Genomic DNA, 18,842 nt, shown 5'->3' on the forward strand with positions numbered 1-18,842 from the left:
AGTGGGGGTGAATAAGAGGGCAGTAGTGAAGGGGTGGGGGGAGAATAGGAGGGCATCGGGGAGGAAATGAGCAGTGAAGAAAGTGAGAGGGCAGTGGGACAGAACAATGGGAGGGAATGGGTGGGAGAAAGGAAAACCTGCAAGGGGGGAAGAGAGTCAGAGGGCAGGGAGGGAGAACATTGGGGGCGTGAGGAATGGAGGCAGGGCAGAGGAGGAGACTAGTAGGGAAGACAATTGGACAGGAATGGCAGGGGGTGGTGGCTCAGTGCTTAGCACTGCTGCCTCAGAGTGCCAGGGATCTAGGTTCAGTACTGCCCTTGGGTGACTGTCTATGTGGAGTTTGCACATATTCCCCATGTCTCTGTGGGTTTACTCTGGGTGCTTCAGTTTCATCCCATAGTCCAAGGATAGGGTGGATTAGCCATGGGAAATTACCCATAGTGTCCAGGGATGTGCATGCTAGGTGGATTGGCCATGGGAAATTGCACCTTGGTCTCCAAGGGTGTGTAGGCTGGGTGGATTGGCCATGAGAAATGCAGGGTTACAGGGAAGGGGCAGGGGCGTGGGTCTGGGTGGGATGATTTTCGGAGCATCGGTGTGAACTCAGTGGGCCGAATGGCCTGCTCCCATGCTGTAGGGATTCTATGATGATGGAGAGAGGGAGACTAGCTTGAGAAAGAATGTGAGGGCAGGGGTTTGAGTGTAGGAGAAGATAGGGCAGTGAGGTAGACCCTAAGATTATGGGGATAAATGACAATGAGCAGCAGGAAACCAGGAGGGAGTCACTCTCTGTGTGATGAAAAGTGATTGCCAGTGAGTGACCATGAGCTGCTTTTGATGAGGGTGTCAGACTACAGCCAGAAAAAGCACCAGCTGGCCTGAGGAAGGGTTAGCACATTTAACCAAACTCCTTGTTGAAAGACCATGAATTTACCTGCTTGTGGTTCTGGAGTTATCCAAATCTCCCATATTCACCAGTTTAAAATCCAACTCCTGGCTGGTAATGTTTAATGTTAGAACCCTGGGTGGAAATGAAAGGAAACAAATGTTTTAAATGGAGATCAGTCTTGTTTTGCACATTGAACAGTTGGAGCAGGATAGAGGATTTTCTGATCTGGTGACAAACAAAGCCTTGGTTCGGATCTTCTTAAGAAAGCAAGTCTGAAATGAAGAAAGAAACAGTGCGTTATAACTGTCTTCGATATTTGGGAGTCTTTAGGGTTGCCAACTCAGGCAGGATGTTGTTCACAAGATTTCATAACGTGATGCCAAAACCAGGAACAAGAGTAGACCAAGACAATAAAGTGTGGAGCTGGATGAACACAGCAGGCCAAGCAGCATCTCAGGAGCACAAAAGCTGATGTTTCGGGCCTAGACCCTTCATCAGAGAGCCCTGCTGTGTTCATCCAGATTCACACTTTATTATCTTGGATTCTCCAGCATCTGCAGTTCCCATTATCTCTGATACAAGAGTACACCATTCTGCCCCTTGGGCCATCTACTCACACCTTCAACTGCCCTGCTCTGAGACCCTTGCCCTAAGTCACTCAACACTCATTGTGTCCTGATTTTAACTACTGAAAATGTGGCCATTCCTGATGAATGAGGCCCAAGGTTGTATATGTTAATGGGGTCCAATTAAGTAGCCTCATTGATATATCAAACAGCCTTATTAATCTGGTCTGTTAAAAAGCCCTTGCTCGATATGTCATTGAGACTTAGCTGTTATAACTAGGCTTACTTTAGCATCTCCTGGTTTTACAAGGTTCCAGAAGCCACCACATACAGGTTTAAAATCCCCCTCAAACTCTCTCCAAACTGTACATGTGGGAGGGTGCTAACGTTTGTCATTATCTACCTCCAGCTGAGGTATTGTACATGGAGAGTGGTTGCAGATCTTTGCCAATTCTGCCCCCGTCCTGTCTCCCAGTGACAAGAGGACTATATGGGCTTTGGTCTGTCTTTTTCCTGCGGCAGTAGTGGGGGGCTGTTACAATGACCCTGTCTCCAATAACCTCATGGAGAGAGGTGTGAAGGAGAGAATCAGCCCAAATAATTACTCCTGATCACTACTCAGTCATTTTAGGCACTGGCTGAGGACAGGGTCTGTGATGTTCAGTTCAGTCTCCTGGCTGAGCCTATTCGATAGTCTCACTGTGAAGATGAATCACTCGACAATATTTTGGAGAGTTACTGAATACTGTCATCATGTCAGGAATCTGCCTGATCAGGAGAGATGGGGAAGCAAGTGGCTGTGGGGGAGAGAGGTGAATATTAGATGATATTTGATGGATGTTTTTGTAACTAATTTTAATGCCCTGTTTTGCCAGCTGCGAATACTTAATCCAGATGAAAGGGAGAGATTATGTGAACAGGATTCAGGAACTACATTCCCACATCACCGAGTCAGCGGTGGGTTCAGTACTGCTGGTGCTACCTTTAACATTGTGTCTGCATTGACGCGCACGCATGTGTGTGTGTGTGTGAGAGAGAGACAGAGAGAGAGAGAGAGAGAGAGAGAGCACACGCGCCGATATATTTACATGTACAGGTGTTTGGTGGAACAGCACTCGACTACTGCAGGAAAAGACACATTTTGCCAAAGCTTTCCATCTTGTATGTATCGGGTGAATTTACAAGAAATACCAGCTTAAGGAGAAATCTAAAATGTATACTGTATGAAAGGAGAGTGCTGAGTGATTGGCAATTGAACCAGAGAGAGGTGTTACATGTGAGAAAGCACCAGTTAAAGTTGATTGACCGTTAACTGCCATACTTTGCTTACATTTTAACCTGGCAATTTGATGCTGATTGATCAATACATTGCCCTGAGAAATGAGCTAGTGAGGAGCTGTCACTCATTTGGTTGAGTTGAGAGGGACAAGGTGAATATACACACTCCAGCTGTTCCAATAAGTACAAGATGGGAAGGTTTGACCAAATATGTATTTTTAACCAATGCTCGATACTTATGTGTGTGTGTGTATGTCAGTGTGAGAGGGAGAGAAAATGTGTGTGTGTGTGTGTGTGTGTGTGTGTGAGTGAGAGAGAGAGAGAGACTGGGTGTGTGCGTGTGTGTGTGGGAGAGAGAGACTGTGTGTGTGTGAATGAGAGAGAGACTGGTCTCTGTGGGTGTGTGTGTTGGGGTGTTGGTTTTTAATTGGTGTATTTTCTTGTAGTTTCAGGTCAGATCGCAGCCACAAACATCCACTGGACAAGGTGCGTGTTTTCAACACAGTCTCTTAGCTGAGTTAATCAGAAATCAGTTGTGAGAAGCCAATAAGAGTAGATTTTTCTCAAAGAGGGGTCCCGTAGGAAATAGCATTTGTCAGTATCATGTGTAAATCTTATAGAATCAACAGGTGTACTTACATCTTTAACTCATTTTTGGTATATTTCTGTTCCTTCCAGTATCAGTAAAATTCTCATTTTCTCATTGGAGTGATCAGCCTCAGAGATGGGTTTAACTTTAAGCTCCTTTCCCTTTATTTCCCTTTAACTTTGGCCCATGTGACAGCTCATCTCTGCCCTTCTTGAGTGCACGCTGATGTTCTGGACATTCTTAGAAATGCTACGATTCTTGCCAATACTCACAACCTCAACCACTGAGAGTCCTCAGATGTTCCACCTTGACACCACATTGTCGGACCTAGATCCAGGAGTCACAGGTTAGACAAAAAGGAAGTCAGGAGTCACAGATAATTTTAAAGTAATTTATTAAGTTATTCACTAAAAGGGAACTGGCAATTTAAGAGATAGGTCAGTAGAGATGCTGTGGCAAACATTGAGACAATACTCCAGGAAGCACACAACAGATACATTCCCACAGATAAAATAAACTATAAGGGACAGACCCACCAACTGTGGTTAACTAAAATGAAAAAAAAAGACCTATAATTGTGCAAAGATAGGCAGAAGATTGGTCAGAATTTTTTTTAAAAAAGCATCATTTATCACCTTCTTCAGTGTCAGAAGTCACACAACACCAGGATATAGTCCAACAGGTTTATTTGAAATCACAAGCAATCACAAACTGATGAAGGAGCAGCACCCCAAAAGCCTGTGATGTCAAATAAACCTGTTGGATTATATCCTGGTGTTGTGTGACTTTTGACTTTGGCCCACACCAGTCAAACATCGGTACCTCCACATCACCTTCTTCAACATTCTCACTATTTGAAAATTCACAATCATTTGTGAAAAATATGCTTTTATGGTCTGATTCCTATATTGTACTAGAGCTTTCACTTCACATCCTATAATTTTTCCCAGACCACTCCATTCCCTCTACCTTTCTCTCACAATAAATGTTCACCAGAACAGAATTCTCCCCTATGCACTCTTAAATGATGCTTTAATGCTTTCAGTATCTTTTCTGATGTTTCAGCTTTAATAAATGCTCTCCTGATAGCATACAGCACATTTAGGTGGATGGAGAAAGTCTCTTAGCTCAGTTCATCAGAAATCAGTTGGGAGAAGCCAATAAGGGACAGATGTTTCTCGAAGAGGGTTCCTACAAGAGATTGTACTGCCCCTCTTACACTACAGGATCATCACATAACATGGAAAGCAATTCTGGTTTATGACCACATACCAATTGATATAGGCTATACTCTCCAACTTTTTGTGAAGAATATTTGGCATGTACTTGCCCTGCAACTGCTGTTTGCAGCTCGCAGCAGATCTGCCCATTTTTATCTTGTGTAACATTTCATCAACTATTGCACAATGTCATTCATACAGACCATCAGCAAATGAACTTTCTGCAGCAGTGTTCATAATTGCTATACTCTAGATCTTACACATGACCCTAAACCATCACTTGCAAATTCTCCTCCATTATCTTTCAGAAATTGTCTTTGCATTTTAAAATCTGTGCCAAGTAATATTTTCACAATTTTATCAGAGATAATGAGAACTGCAGATGCTGGGGAATCCAAGATAATAAAGTGTGGGGTTGGATGAACACAGCAGGCCAAGCAGCATTTTAGAAGCATAAAAGCTGACGTTTCGGGCCTCGACCCTTCATAGGGTCTAGGCCCGAAACAACGTCAGCTTGCACAATTTTATCTGTTATTTTTTGTTTGTCCTTATTACCGTATGTGGATAAGTACATGAATGGAATAGTTTGGAGGGATATAGCCCAACCACAGGCAGATGGGATTAGTCTAATTTGGGAATATGGTCAGCATGGACTTGTTAGACCGAAGGGTCTGTTTCCATACTGTATGAGTATGTGCAGACCTGATCTGATTATCATTCATTACTGACTTTGTGTTCTGAATGTACTGACAGCTGGGACTGGCAGTGTAGCATCCCTCAGGCGAGTGTCAGCATGGCTATGTTCTCAGGTTCCTGTACAGGAGCTTGAACCAATGCTGGAGTTCCCACCCTAATAGCATTGAGAGCGCAGCTACATCACAGTTCTATAAGGCAGATCACCACCACCTTTTCCAGTCAGTGATGCCCGCATCCCTGAAAGACTAAATATCTCCATCTATTTCACACTGATTGGTACGGATACCTCCACCGAGCCAGGGATATTCATGGGTGAGAGATGGTAGGAACTGCCGATGCTGGAGAATCTGAGAGAATAAGATGTAGAGCTGGATGAACACACAGCAGGCCAAGCGGCACCAAAGGAGCAGGAAAGTTGATGTTTTGGTTCGCACCGCACTGCCCCTCACAACATTTCCTACCAACCAGCCTCATCCCACCTCGTTGACCTGTCCATCCCCCCTGGACTGACCTATCCCCTCCCTAACTCCCCACCTACAGTCACCTTCACTGGCTCCATCCCCGCCTCTTTGACCGGTCTGTCTCCTCTCCACCTATCTGCTCCTCTATCCATCCTCTGTCTGCCTCCCCCTCTCTCCCCTATTTATTTCAGAACCCCCTTCCCCTCTCCAATTTCTGAAGAAGGGTCTGGACCCGAAACATCAGCCTTCCTGCTCCTATGATGCTGCTTGGCCTGCTGTGTTCATCCAGCTCTACACCTTGTTCCACGGGAGGGTGGTTGCAGGAATGACCAAACAGTATTCCATATTCCCAGTTCTGAGGAAGGGTCACCGGACCCGAAACGTTCACTCTGTTTTCTCCTTCACAGATGCTGCCAGACCTGCTGAGCTTTTCCAGCAACTTTGTTTTTGTTCCTGATTTACAGCATCCGCAGCTCTTTTGGTTTTTATTCCACATTCCTAACTTTGTTCCAGCCTCCTGACTCCGGAAAAGTAATCTCTAGATGAGAAGGAAAGAGGAGGTGAAGGGACAGTAGATGAAGACACTGATGGTAAATGTTTCTTTCTTCAGATGTAACTGGATGTGCAGCACCGTCTCCTCTCATGCAATCTGCTGTAGTTAAGTATGTGCTGCAGATGGGATTTGATCGCAGCTTGATCGAGAGATTGGTCTGTAGCAAGTACCTGGTGTCTGGGAGCCAGTACAGCTCAGTCAGTGACCTTCTGTCTGATCTCCTGGCAGCTGAGGAGGGAGGGAGAGAAAGGAGACACCAAAACACAGGTACGACTTCTTAGAAAATAAAAACTTCTCCTGTTCCCTTAATTAAAACCAAAATACTGCAGACGCTAGAAATATAAAACAAAAACAGAATTTGCTGAAGAAGCTCAGCAAGTCTGAAAACAACAGTGGGGAGAGGAACATATTTCACATTTCAAGTACCATGATTCAGAAGATGAGTCACTGGATTGAAAACATTTGCTGGCAGACTTGCTGAGATTCTCCAGCCTGCTATCTGGATTTCATGTTTGCCCAATATGTTTTGATGTAAAGTGATAACGTTGTGTTTTGTACCAAATAGTGAACATTGTCAGGTGATCTCGAGGCGAGCTCATCACTGACCCTGATAACTGGTGATGTTTGTTTCTTTCTAGGGACTGACCAGAGGCAATGGGAAGCAGGACCTGCCCTCACTGAGAGGAGGGGGACAACAACGCAGAGAAGGGGTAAGATCATAGGAAATAGAAACAAGGTCGGGGTGGAGGTGGGGGTATGGAGATGAGGGAGGGGGAGTTGAGCAGGGGGAGAGGAAGTTGGAGGTGATACTGGGTGAGAGACGGTGATAGAGTTGGGGGAGTTGGAGGTGGGTGGGATATGGAGTTGGGAGAGGTCAGTGTCTGAGCCTGGGAAGTTTGTGTGTAGATTTATTGCGTGGACAGGAGTAGCCCCCAAGTGTCATACTCCTCTTGATAAAACAGCCGTTGTAAATGATGAACTGATGTAGTCTCTGGTTAACTCTCAGTGGGTGGAGCATTTTCTGTATCTCTGACCGTGACACATGTGGCTTGGAATGGATCAACCGAGACTACCCAGCCAGGGATCAGAGTGGATCAACCGAGATTACCCAGTTTGGGGAGATGAGTCTCTGTAATAAAAGAATTTCCAACGTGCCTCCCCGCCGCCGCCACCACCCCCTCAATAAGGTGCCAGTGGCCAAACTCTCAGTTCTAAAGCAAAGTTAGTTACACCAACATCCGGATGAATTCCCAACCTTGACCTTCATCTGAGCTCTGAATGGAGTATTCCTCAAGGCCCTGAATGATTTGGCATGAACGTTGGGAAAATCATCCGAGATTGGGAGGATTGAGATCGCTGACTTTGTGAATGTTGAACAGAGAGGTGAGAATCCCACTCTGAAATGGTGAGGGGGGGCCTTTCTGCATTGATTTGCATCTCATTAATAGCTCATCTTGCCTCATTAATATGCAGACTCTCATTCTGCCATACCCCTTGCTGACATGAAAGTCGGAGCGAGTACTTTGTGACCCCAGCTCATCTGGAGTTTCCTGCTTTGAACTTCCATCCTGGACAACAGCTAAGGGCACACTGTGTGGGCAGTGACCATCATCCCTATCCATGGACACTGGCATGAAACATGTACCAACCTTCCCTCACCCTGAAGGCACATCTTCAATCTACTTCAATCCTGTTCTCCACTTCAATGCTATGTGATAGAGTGTGTCTGTACCTCTCATTGAAATACTGTTGCCAGGACACATTGTATCTGGATGTGAGTTTGCTCACTGAGCTGGAAGGTTAGTTTTCAGACATTTCGTCACTTTTTTTTTATTTGAAAAAATATACTTTATTCATAAGATGTACAAAAAATAAAACATATTTACACACCTACCCAGTCATGCAATCCGCTCTGGGTTGCCCAGGAGGTACGTACACCAACTAAAGGAAATAAAACAAAGTAGAAAAAAACAAAGCAAAGAAAATACCCCGGCAGTCGTCACCCCACACAGTCCCAGTTGGCCCCCTGACCAGTTGGGGAAGGCGCCAGCTGGGCCCAGTTACCAGATAGGGCCCTTTTTTCTATTCTGGACGAGGGGTTTCAGACCGTGGTCTTTCCCCACCGCGCCTTGGCGGCGGCTGCCCCCAGCTTTAGCACGTCCCTCAGCACGTAGTCCTGGACCTTGGAGTGCGCCAGTCTGCAACACTCAGTCGGGGTCAGTTCTTTCAGCTGGCAGACCAGCAAGTTGCGGGCAGACCAAAGAGCGTCTTTCACCGCATTGATGGTCCTCCAGGCACAGTTGATGTTGGTCTTGGTGTGCGTCCCGGGAAACAGCCCATTGAGCACAGAGTCCCGCGTCACGGAGCTGCTCGGGACGAATCTCGACAAATACCACTGCATCCCCCTCTAGACCTCCTGTGCATAGGCACACTCCAGAAGGAGGTGATCGACAGTCTCGTCCCCCCCCGCAGCCGCCTCGAGGGCAGCGTGTGGAGGCACAGAGATTCCGGGCATGCATAAAGGATCTCACTGGCAGAGCCCCTATCACCGCCAGCCAAGCAATGTCCTTGTGCTTGTTTGAAAGTTCTGGTGATGAGGCATTCTGCCAAACGACTTTGGCAGTCTGCGTGGGGAACCACACGACGGGATCTACCCTCTCCTTTTCCCGAAGGGTCCCGAGGATACTACGTGCTGACCACTGCCTGACGGCTTTGTGGTGAAAGGTGTTTCCTTTCAAAAATTTCTCCACGAAGGACAGGTGGTACAGAACAGTCCAACTACTCGGAGCGTTCCATGGCAACGAGGCCAGGCCCATCCTTCGCAACACCAGGGACAGGTAGAACCTCAGTAAGTAGTGACACTTGGTGTTTGCGTACTGAGGATCTACGCACAGCTTGATGCAGCCGCACACAAAGGTAGCCGTCAGGGCGAGGGTGGCGTTCGGTACGCCCTTTCCCCCATTTTCCAGGTCTTTGTACATGGTGTCCCTGCGGACCCGGTCCATCCTTGACCCCCAAATGAAGTGGAAGATGGCCCGGGTGACTGCAGTGACGCAGGTCCAGGGAATAGGCCTGTGCCACATACAACAGTACCGAAAGCCCCTCGCACCTGACAACCAGGTTCTTACCCGCGATGGAGAGGGACTGGAGCGTCCACCTGCCCGGCTTCTGCTTCAGTTTGGTGATACGCTCCTCCCAAGTCTTAGTGCACGCCCCAGCTCCACCGAACCAAACACCCAGCACCTTCAGGCAGTCTGTCCTGACGGTGAAGGGGATGAAGGAGCGGTCGTCCCAGTTCCCGAAGAACATGACCTCGCTCTTACCCCTATTGAATTTGGCACCCGAGGCCAGTTCAAACTGGCCGCAGATGTCCAACAGCCTACTCGCCGACTGACGATCGGTGCAGAAGACGGTGACGTCGTCCATGTACAGGGAGGTCTTGACCTGAAGGCCTCCGCTGCCTGGGATAGTCAGGCAGACGTCCTTCCTGATGGATGCGACGAACGGCTCCACACAGCACACGAACAAGGCAGGAGAGAGCGGGCAGCCCTGCCGGACTCCAGATCTGACGGGAAAACTGTCCGATTCCCACCCGTTGATTGTGACTGCGCTAACGATGTTGGTGTAGAGCAGCCGGATCCTATTGCGGATGCCCTCCCCGAACCCCAATTTGGAGAGGACGTCCCTCATGTAAGCATGAGAGACCCTGTCGAAGGCCTTCTCCTGGTCCAGGCTGACTAGGCAGGTGTCCACCCGCCTGTCCTGTACGTAGGCGATCGTATCCCTGATGAGCGCGAGGCTCTCAGCGATCTTCCTGCCTGGCACAGCACAAGTTTGGTCAGGGTGAATCACTGACTCCAGGACAGACCTGACCTAGTTGGCAATGACCTTGGCCAGGATTTTGTAGTCCACGTTCAAAAGTGAAATGGGACGCCAATTCTTAATTTCTTCCCTCTCCCCCTTCTTCTTGTAAATGAGGGTGATGATGCCCTTCCTCATGGACTTGCACATTTCCCCTGCCCGAAGCGCACTATCGTCCACCTCCAGCAGGTCCTGGCCGACCAGGTCCCACAGAGCGGAATACAGCTCGATCGGTAAGCCTTCGCTTCTGGGAGTCCTATTCCTCTGCAAGGACTTGAGGGCTCTGGCCAGCTCGTCGAGGGATATCGGCCGGTCCAGCCACTCCCTCGTGCCGTCGTCTAAGACCTCCGTGATAGACGACAGGAACGACTCAGAGGCCGTGCTGTCCGTGGGCTTCGTGTCGTACAGTCCGGCATAGAAGGATCTGCTGATCCTCAAAACGTCGGGCCGAGACGACGTCACCGAGCCGTCGTCCTCCTTCAGCCGGCTAAGCACAGAGCTCTCTTCGTGCACCTTCTGAAAGAAGAAACGCGAGCACGTCTCGTCCTGCTCCACGGAGCGGACCCTGGACCGGAAGATTATCCTGGAGGCCTCCGCGGCGAAGAGCGAGGCTTGCTGGCCCCTCACCTCGCGGAGGTCCTCCGTGACATCGACCCCCATCAACTGCAGAAGGAGCAGGTTCTGCACCCTTTTCTGGAGTCGCGATAGCTTTCCCCGCCTCTCTCTCACCTTCCGAACACCCTTGAGGGCAAAGAAACTCTTGATGTTCTCCTTCACCGTCTCCCATCAGTCGCCCGGAGACTCAAAGAGGGGTTTCACGGTTCTCCAACCGGCGTATTCCTCGACGTTCTCTGAGGTCAACAGAGTCGTGTTGAGCTTCCACGTCCCCTTGCTGGCCGGCTGGTCGTCCTGTAAGTGACAGTCGGCCAGCAGGAGGCAGTGGTCAGAGAAGAACACTGGCTCGACGCCGGTGGACCTGACCGAGAATGCCCGTGACACAAACAGGAAGTCTATCCTTCAGCGAATAGACCCGTCTGGCTGCGACCAGGTGTACCTCCACTGCGCTTCATCTGCAAGGGTGCTGAAGACGTCGAGCAGCTTGGCGTCCTTCACCATGCCGATCAGGAATCTGGACGTGATGTCCAGTTGACTCCCCCCACCCGCTGTCCCCACGCCGGATCTTCCATCTGCATCGATGATGCAGTTGAAGTCTCCGCCTAGGATGACCGGCCTGGACGTAGCCAGCAGGGGTGGAAGCCGCTGCAGGACGGCCAACCGCTCACTCCTTACCGCTGGGGTGTACACGTTGATCAGCCTCAGGGGAGCGTTCCTGTAGGTGACGTCAGCCACTAGGAGGCGCCACCCCCCACCACCTCCTGAACTTGAGAGATGGTGAAGTTGCGCCCCCGCAGCAGAATAGCCAGGCCCAAGGAGCGACAGTCGTTACCCCCCGACCAGATCGAAGGCCCACAGGTCCAGGCGCCGGACCATTTCCCGTACCTGCTGAGGTGCGGTATCCTACACTCCTGCAGAAACAGGAGGTCTGCCTTGATGGTGGTCAGGTAGGCCAACGTGGACACACATCTCGCGGTTGACTTGACGCTGCGCACATTAATGCTCGCAACTCGTACCCCATTGTGGGCAGTGACCGCAGTACCCTCCCCAAGTCAAAGGTCCAGCCCCTCCATCTGTCCCTTCATGCCCATTGCCCGGGCTAACTGCTGGACACTCTCCGGGCTCAGGAAACCCTCCGTGCTGCCTTCTGGGTGGCATCCCCCCCGTCAGGAGTGCGGAGGCAGGAGGGTCCAGCTCTGGGTCAGGCTGCGGACGCGCTGTTTCCTTCTTCCAGCCTGGAAGCCTCATGTTGCCTCCTATCACCTGGAAGCAGGGTGCTGCTTTCCTTCTCCCTTGAGATCTTTAACTTCTGCTTCGGGTGGGCCCCCTCCAAATCGCCCTCGTCAGAGGAGCTCTTATAGCGCCCCCTTTAGCTGCCTCTTCCCGCCTGATGGTTGCGGTTCCTGGGCCCGTCGGCGCACCTTCCTCCTCGCTTTCCGGACCGTCGGCCACTTCCCTGGGTCGCCTGTCGCCGCCTCCATCGACTCCGGGTTGTCGGGGGGAGGGGAGCGGAGCCTGGAGGGGTGCTTTGCTGGCCTCGGGCCCATCCTGCAGGGCTGGGCCCTCCTGCATGACCTGGCCCTCCTGCACATTAGTGGGGTCTTTGCAGGGCCCTGGTGCCTTCCTCCCCTCCGGGGGGGGCTGGCCCCACATTTCCCCTGCCGGCGACCTGGGCATAGGTGGTACCCCGCTGCGGGCAGGCCGTATAGAGGTGGCCCGCTTCCCCGCAAAGGTTGCAGCTTTTCTCTTGTGGGCAATCCTTTGCAAGGTGTCCCTCCTCCCTGCAGTTCCTGCAGATGGTGGCTTTGCAGTCGGCCACCACGTGACCTGACCTACCACAGGCATGGCAGACTTTAGGTTGCCCTGCGTAGGTCAGGTAGCCCTTGCTCCCGCCGATCGCGAAGCTGGACGGTGGGTGTACGACATTCCCATCCACGCCCATCCTCAGCGTCACCTTGACCTGCCTCTTACTGGTCCAGATGCCAAAGGGGTCCATGATGTCAGTTAGGTCCCCTTCCACCTTCACGTACCTTCCAAGGAAGGTCAGGACATCAACTGCTGGCACATGCGGGTTGTACATGTGTACAGTCACCATACGGCTCCTCTGCGCTGGCATCACAAACAGCGGGACAGCGGTCAATACAGAGAGGGGGCCCTCACCTCCTTTCTCCTTGAAAACCTCCAGGAAGTGCTCGCAAAGCTTGGCACTCCTAAAGGTCACACCGTAAAAACCCCCTCCGGGGAAATCCTGCAGGCAGTAAATGCCCGCAGCAGCGAACCCGCAACAGTCCAACAGGACCCTCTTCACGAAGAAGGTGCGGTCGACAGGTGCACCTTCATCCACCTTCTTCACAGAAACACGGATGGTGTTCCGGACCCCCTGACCTGGGGCACGAGCACTTTCTGCAGCCATCGTTGCAGGTTGGCTGCTCCCCTGAACCAGCGTTAGGCCGAAGCCAGCATTAAGATCCACCAGTTGCAAGGGTGCACAGCAAACCCGACGTCTTCCTTCCACCTCCAACACAGTGCTTTCCTTCTCCCGGTCCACAAAAGTGTGGGTCTTTATTTTGTTCCAGATGTAAGCTGGTTCACTGAGCTGGAAGGTTTGTTCCTAGGCAATCAGTCACCATTCTAGGTAACGTCATCAGTGAGCCTCCGATGATTCGCTGGTGTTATGTCCCGCTTTCTATTTATCTGTTTAGGTTTCCTTGGGTTGGTGATGTCATTTCCTGCGTTGGTGATGTCATTTCCTGTTCTTGTTCTCAGGGGATGGTAGATTGATTTGGAGCCAATGTGTTTGTTGATGGAGTTCCGGTTGGAATGCCATGCTTCTAGGAATTCTCGTGCGTGTCTCTGTTTGGCTTGTCCTAGGATGGATGTGTTGTCCCAAGGAAGGACACCACTTTGATTGGGACAACACATCCATCCTAGGACAAGCCAAACAGAGACACGCACGAGAATTCCTAGAAGCATGGCATTCCAACCGGAACTCCATCAACAAACACATTGACTCCAAATCAATCTACCATCCCCTGAGAACAAGAACAGGAAATGACATCTCGAACGCAGGAAATGACATCACCAGCCCAAGGAAACCTAAACAGATAAATAGAAAGCGGGACATAACACCAGTGCTTTGTCGGAGGCTCACTGATGATGTTACCTGGAATGGTGACGAAACATCTGGGGACAAACCTTACAGCTCAGTGAACCAGCTCACATCTCGAACACAATAAAGACCCACTCTCTTGTGGACTGAGAGGACGAGAGTGCTGTCTTGGAGGTGAAAGGAGGACGTCGGGTTGGCTGTGCACCCTTGCGACCAGTGGATCTTAATGCTGGCTTCGGCCTAACGCTGGTTCAGGGGAGCAGCCAACCTGCAACGATGGCTGCGGCAAGTGCTCGTGCCCCAGGTCAGGGGGTCCGGAACACCATCCGTGTTTCTGTAAAGAAGGTGGATGAAGGTGCACCTGTGGACCGCACCTTCTTTGTGAAGAGGGTCCTGTTGGACTGTTGTGGGTTTGCTGCTGCGGACATTTACTGCCTGCAGGATTTCCCCGGAGGAGGTTTTTACGACGTGACCTTCCGGAGTGCCAATCTTTGCGAGCGCTTCCTGGAGGTTTTCAAGGAGAAAGGAGGTGAGGGCCCCCTCTCTGTATTGACCGCTGTCCCACTGTTTGTGATGCCAGCACAGAGGAGCCGTATGGTGACTGTACACATGTACAACCCGCATGTGCCAGCAGTTGATGTCCTGACCTTCCTCGGAAGGTATGTGAAGGTGGAAGGGGACCTAACTGACATCGTGGACCCCTTTGGCATCTGGACGAGTAAGAGGCAGGTCAAGGTGACGCTGAGGATGGGCGCAGACGGGAATGTCGCACACCCACCGTCCAGCTTCGCGATCGGCGGGAGCAGGGGCTACCTGACCTACGCAGGGCAACCTAAAGTCTGCCATGCCTGTGGTAGGTCAGGTCACATGGCGGCCGACTGCAAAGCCACCATCTGCAGAAACTGCAGGGAGGAGGGACACCTTGCAAAGGATAGCCCACGAGAGAGAAGCTGCAACCTTTGCGGGGAAGCGGGCCACTTCTATAGGGCATGCCCGCGGTGGGGTACCACCTACGCCCAGGTCGCCGGCAGGGGAAATGCGGGGCCAGCCCCCCCGGAGGAGAGGAAGGCACCAGGGCCCAGCAAGGACCCCACTAATGTGCAGGAGGGCCAGGCCGTGCAGGAGGGCCCAGCCCTGCAGGATGGGCCCGAGGCCACTAAAGCACCCCTGCAGGCTCCGATTCCCCCCCCGACAACCCGGAGCCAATGGAGGCGACGACAGGCGACCCAGGGGAGTGGACAACAGTCCGGAAAGCGAGGAGGAAGGTGCGTCGACGGGCCCAGGAACCGCAACAATCAGGCGGGAAGAGGCAGCTACAGGGGGGCTATAAGAGCTCCTCTGACGAGGAGGATTCGGAGAGGGCCCACCCGAAGCAGAAGTTAAAGGTCTCGAGGGGGAAGGAAAGCAGCGCCCCACTTCCAGGTGACGGGAGGCGTCCTGAGGCTCACTCCAACACCCAGTCAAGTGCCGCTGGAGCACTGGAGGGCCCCCCGGAACTTCCAGGCGGGAAGGAGGAAACAGCACGTCCCCAGCCTGATCCGGAGCCGGACCCTCCTGCCTCTGCACCCCTGACGGGGGGATGCCACCCAGAAGGCAGCACAGACGGTTTCCTGAGCCCAGAGAGCGTCCAGCAGTTAGCCCGGGCAATGGGCATGAAGGGACAGACGGAGGGGCTGGACCTTGGACTTGGGGAGGGTACTGCGGTCACTGCCCACAATGGGGGTACGAATTGCGAGCATTAATGTGCGCAGCGTCAAGTCAACCGCGAGATGTGTGTCCACGTTGGCCTACCTGGCCACCATCAAGGCGGACCTCCTGTTTCTGCAGGAGTGCGGGATACCGCACCTCAGCAGGTACGGGAAATGGCCCGGCGCCTGGACCTGTGGGCCTTCGATCTGGTCGGGGGGTAACGACTGTCGCTCCTTGGGCCTGGCTATTCTGCTGCGGGGGCACAACTTCACCATCTCTCAAGTTCAGGAGGTGGGGGGGGGGCGCCTCCTAGTGGCTGACATCACCTACGGGAACGCTCCCCTGAGGCTGATCAACGTGTACGCCCCAGCGGTACGGAGTGAGCGGTTGGCCGTCCTGCAGCGTCTTCCACCCCTGCTGGCCACATCCAGGCCGGTCATCCTAGGCGGAGACTTCAACTGCATCATTGATGCAGATGGAAGATCCGGCGTGGGGACAGCGGGTGGGGGGAGTCAACTGGACATCACGTCCAGATTCCTGATGGGCATGGTGAAGGACGCCAAGCTGCTCGATGTCTTCAGCACCCCTGCAGACGGAGCGCAGCAGAGGTACACCTGGTCGCGGCCAGACGGGTCTATCCGCTCAAGGATAGACTTCCTGTTCGTGTCACGGACGTTCTCGGTCAGATCCACCGGCGTCGAGCCAGTGTTCTTCTCTGACCACTGCCTCCTGTTTGCCGACTGTCACTTACAGGACGACCAGCCGGCCGGCAAGGGGACGTGGAAGCTCAACACGACTCTGTTGACCCCAGAGAACGTCGAGGAGCTTAAGAGGGAGTACGCCGGTTGGAGAACCGTGAAACCCCTCTTTGAGTCTCCAGGCGACTGGTGGGAGACGGTGAAGGAGAACATCAAGAGTTTCTTTGCCCTCAAGGGTGTTCGGAAGGCAAGAGAGAGGCGGGGAAAGCTGTCGCGACTCCAGAAAAGGGTGCAGAACCTGCTCCTTCTGCAGTTGATGGGGGTCGATGTCACGGAGGACCTCCGCGAGGTGAGGGGCCAGCAAGCCTCACTCTTCGCCGCGGAGGCCTCCAGGATAATCTTCCGGTCCAGGGTCCGCTCCGTGGAGCAGGACGAGACGTGCTCGCGTTTCTTCTTTCAGAAGGTGCACGAAGAGAGCTCTGTGCTTAGCCGGCTGAAGGAGGACGACGGCTCGGTGACGTCGTCTCGGCCTGACGTTTTGAGGATCAGCAGATCCTTCTATGCCGGACTGTACGACACGAAGCCCACGGACAGCACGGCCTCTGAGTCGTTCCTGTCGTCTATCACGGAGGTCTTAGACGACGGCACGAGGGAGTGGCTGGACCGGCCGATATCCCTGGACGAGCTGGCCACAGCCCTCAAGTCCTTGCAGAGGAATAGGACTCCCGGAAGCGACGGCTTACCGGTCGAGCTGTATTCTGCTCTGTGGGGCCTGGTCGGCCAGGACCTGCTGGAGGTGTACGATAGTGCGCTTCGGGCAGGGGAAATGTGCAAGTCCATGAGGAAGGGCATCATCACCCTCATTTACAAGAGGAAGCGGGAGAGGGAAGAAATTAAGAATTGGCGTCCCATTTCACTTTTGAACGTGGACTACAAAATCCTGGCCAAGGTCATTGCCAACCGGGTCAGGTCTGTCCTGGAGTCAGTGATTCACCCTGACCAAACCTGTGCTGTGCCGGGCAGGAAGATCGCTGAGAGCCTCGCGCTCATCAGGGATACGATCGCCTACGTACAGGACAGGCGGGTGGACACCTGCCTCGTCAGCCTGGACCAGGAGAAGGCCTTCGACAGGGTCTCTCATGCTTACGTGAGGAACGTCCTCTCCAAATTGGGGTTCGGGGAGGGCATCCGCAATAGGATCCGGCTGCTCTACGCCAACATCGATCAACGGGTGGGAATCGGACAGTTGTCCTGTTAGATCTGGAGCCAGGCAGGGCTGCCCGCTCTCTCCTGCCTTGTTCGTGTGCTGTGTGGAGCCCTTCGCCGCCTCCATCAGGAAGGACGTGCGCCTGAAGGGCGTGACTATCCCAGGCAGCGGAGGCCTTCAGGTCAAGACCTCCCTGTACATGGATGATGTCGCCGTCTTCTGCACCGATCGTCGGTCGGTGAGTAGGCTGTTGGACATCTGCGGCCAGTTTGAACTGGCCTCGGGTGCCAAATTCAATAGGGGTAAGAGCGAGGTCATGTTCTTCGGGAACTGGGACGACCGCTCCTTCATCCCCTTCACCGTCAGGACAGACTACCTGAAGGTGCTGGGTGTTTGGTTTGGTGGAGCTGGGGCATGCACTAAGACTTGGGAGGAGCGTATCGCCAAATTTAAGCAGAAGCTGGGCAGGTGGACGCTCCGGTCCCTCTCCATCGTGGGTAAGAACCTGGTTGTCAGGTGCGAGGGGCTTTCGGTACTGTTGTATGTGGCGCAGGCCTGGCCTATTACCTGGACCTGCGCCGCTGCGGTCACCCGGGCCATCTTCCACTTCATTTGGGGGTCGAGGATGGACCGGGTCCGCAGAGATATCATGTACAAAGACCTGGGAAATGGGGGAAAGGGCGTACCGAACGCCACCCTCGCCCTGACGGCTACCTTTGTGTGTGGCTGCATCAAGCTGTGCGTAGATCCTCAGTATGCAAACACCAAGTGTCACTACTTACTGAGGTTCTACCTGTCCCCGGTGTTGCGAAGGATGTGCCTGGCCTCGTTGCCGCGGCACGCTCCGAGTAGTTGGCCCGTCCCATACCACCTGTCCTTCGTGGAGAAATTTTTGAAAGGAATCACCTTTGACCACAAAGCCGTCAGGCAGTGGTCAGCACGTAGTATGCTTGAGACCCTTCGGGAAAAGGAGAGGGTAGATCCCGTCGTGTGGTTCCCCACGCAGACTGCCAAAGTCGTTTGGCAGAATGCCTCATCGCCAGAACTTTCAAACAAGCACAAGGATATTGCTTGGCTGGCGGTGAGATGGGCTCTGCCAGTGAGATCCTTTATGCATGCCCGGAATCTCTGCGCCACCGCATGCTGCCCTCGAGGTGGCTGCGGGGGGGACGAGACTGTTGATCACCTCCTTCTGGAGTGTGCCTCTGCGCAGGAGGTCTGGAGGGGGATGCAGTGGTATTTGTCGAGGTTCGTCCCGAGCAACTCCGTGACGTGGGACTCCGTGCTCTACGGGCTGTTTCTGGGGACGCACACCGAGACCAACATCAACTGCGCCTGGAGGACCATCAATGCGGTGAAAGACGCTCTTTGGTCTGCCCGCAACTTGCTGGTCTGCCAGCTGAAAGAACTG

General features: G+C 52.7%; 1 protein-coding gene across 2 annotated transcripts in view; it reads left to right on the forward strand.

Annotated features, from left to right (window-relative positions):
* Nucleotides 1-18,842, forward strand: part of LOC125463666 (baculoviral IAP repeat-containing protein 7-like) — a 49,765-nt gene that overhangs the window by 16,689 nt on the left and 14,234 nt on the right. The window contains exons 3-7 of one of the 2 annotated variants that reach the window (XM_048555233.2): nucleotides 2,331-2,412; nucleotides 3,180-3,219; nucleotides 6,310-6,519; nucleotides 6,891-6,962; nucleotides 7,726-7,947. In XM_048555233.2, the coding sequence (XP_048411190.1) occupies nucleotides 2,331-2,412; nucleotides 3,180-3,219; nucleotides 6,310-6,519; nucleotides 6,891-6,962; nucleotides 7,726-7,781 (460 nt within the window). In that variant the 3' untranslated portion in view covers nucleotides 7,782-7,947. Of the gene's footprint in view, nucleotides 1-2,330; nucleotides 2,413-3,179; nucleotides 3,220-6,309; nucleotides 6,520-6,890; nucleotides 6,963-7,725; nucleotides 7,948-18,842 lie in introns of those variants that run through there. The other variant, XM_048555232.2, reaches the window with a different exon arrangement.

Source organism: Stegostoma tigrinum, chromosome 22 (assembly GCF_030684315.1).
Source record: "Stegostoma tigrinum isolate sSteTig4 chromosome 22, sSteTig4.hap1, whole genome shotgun sequence".
Lineage (NCBI taxonomy): Eukaryota > Metazoa > Chordata > Chondrichthyes > Orectolobiformes > Stegostomatidae > Stegostoma > Stegostoma tigrinum.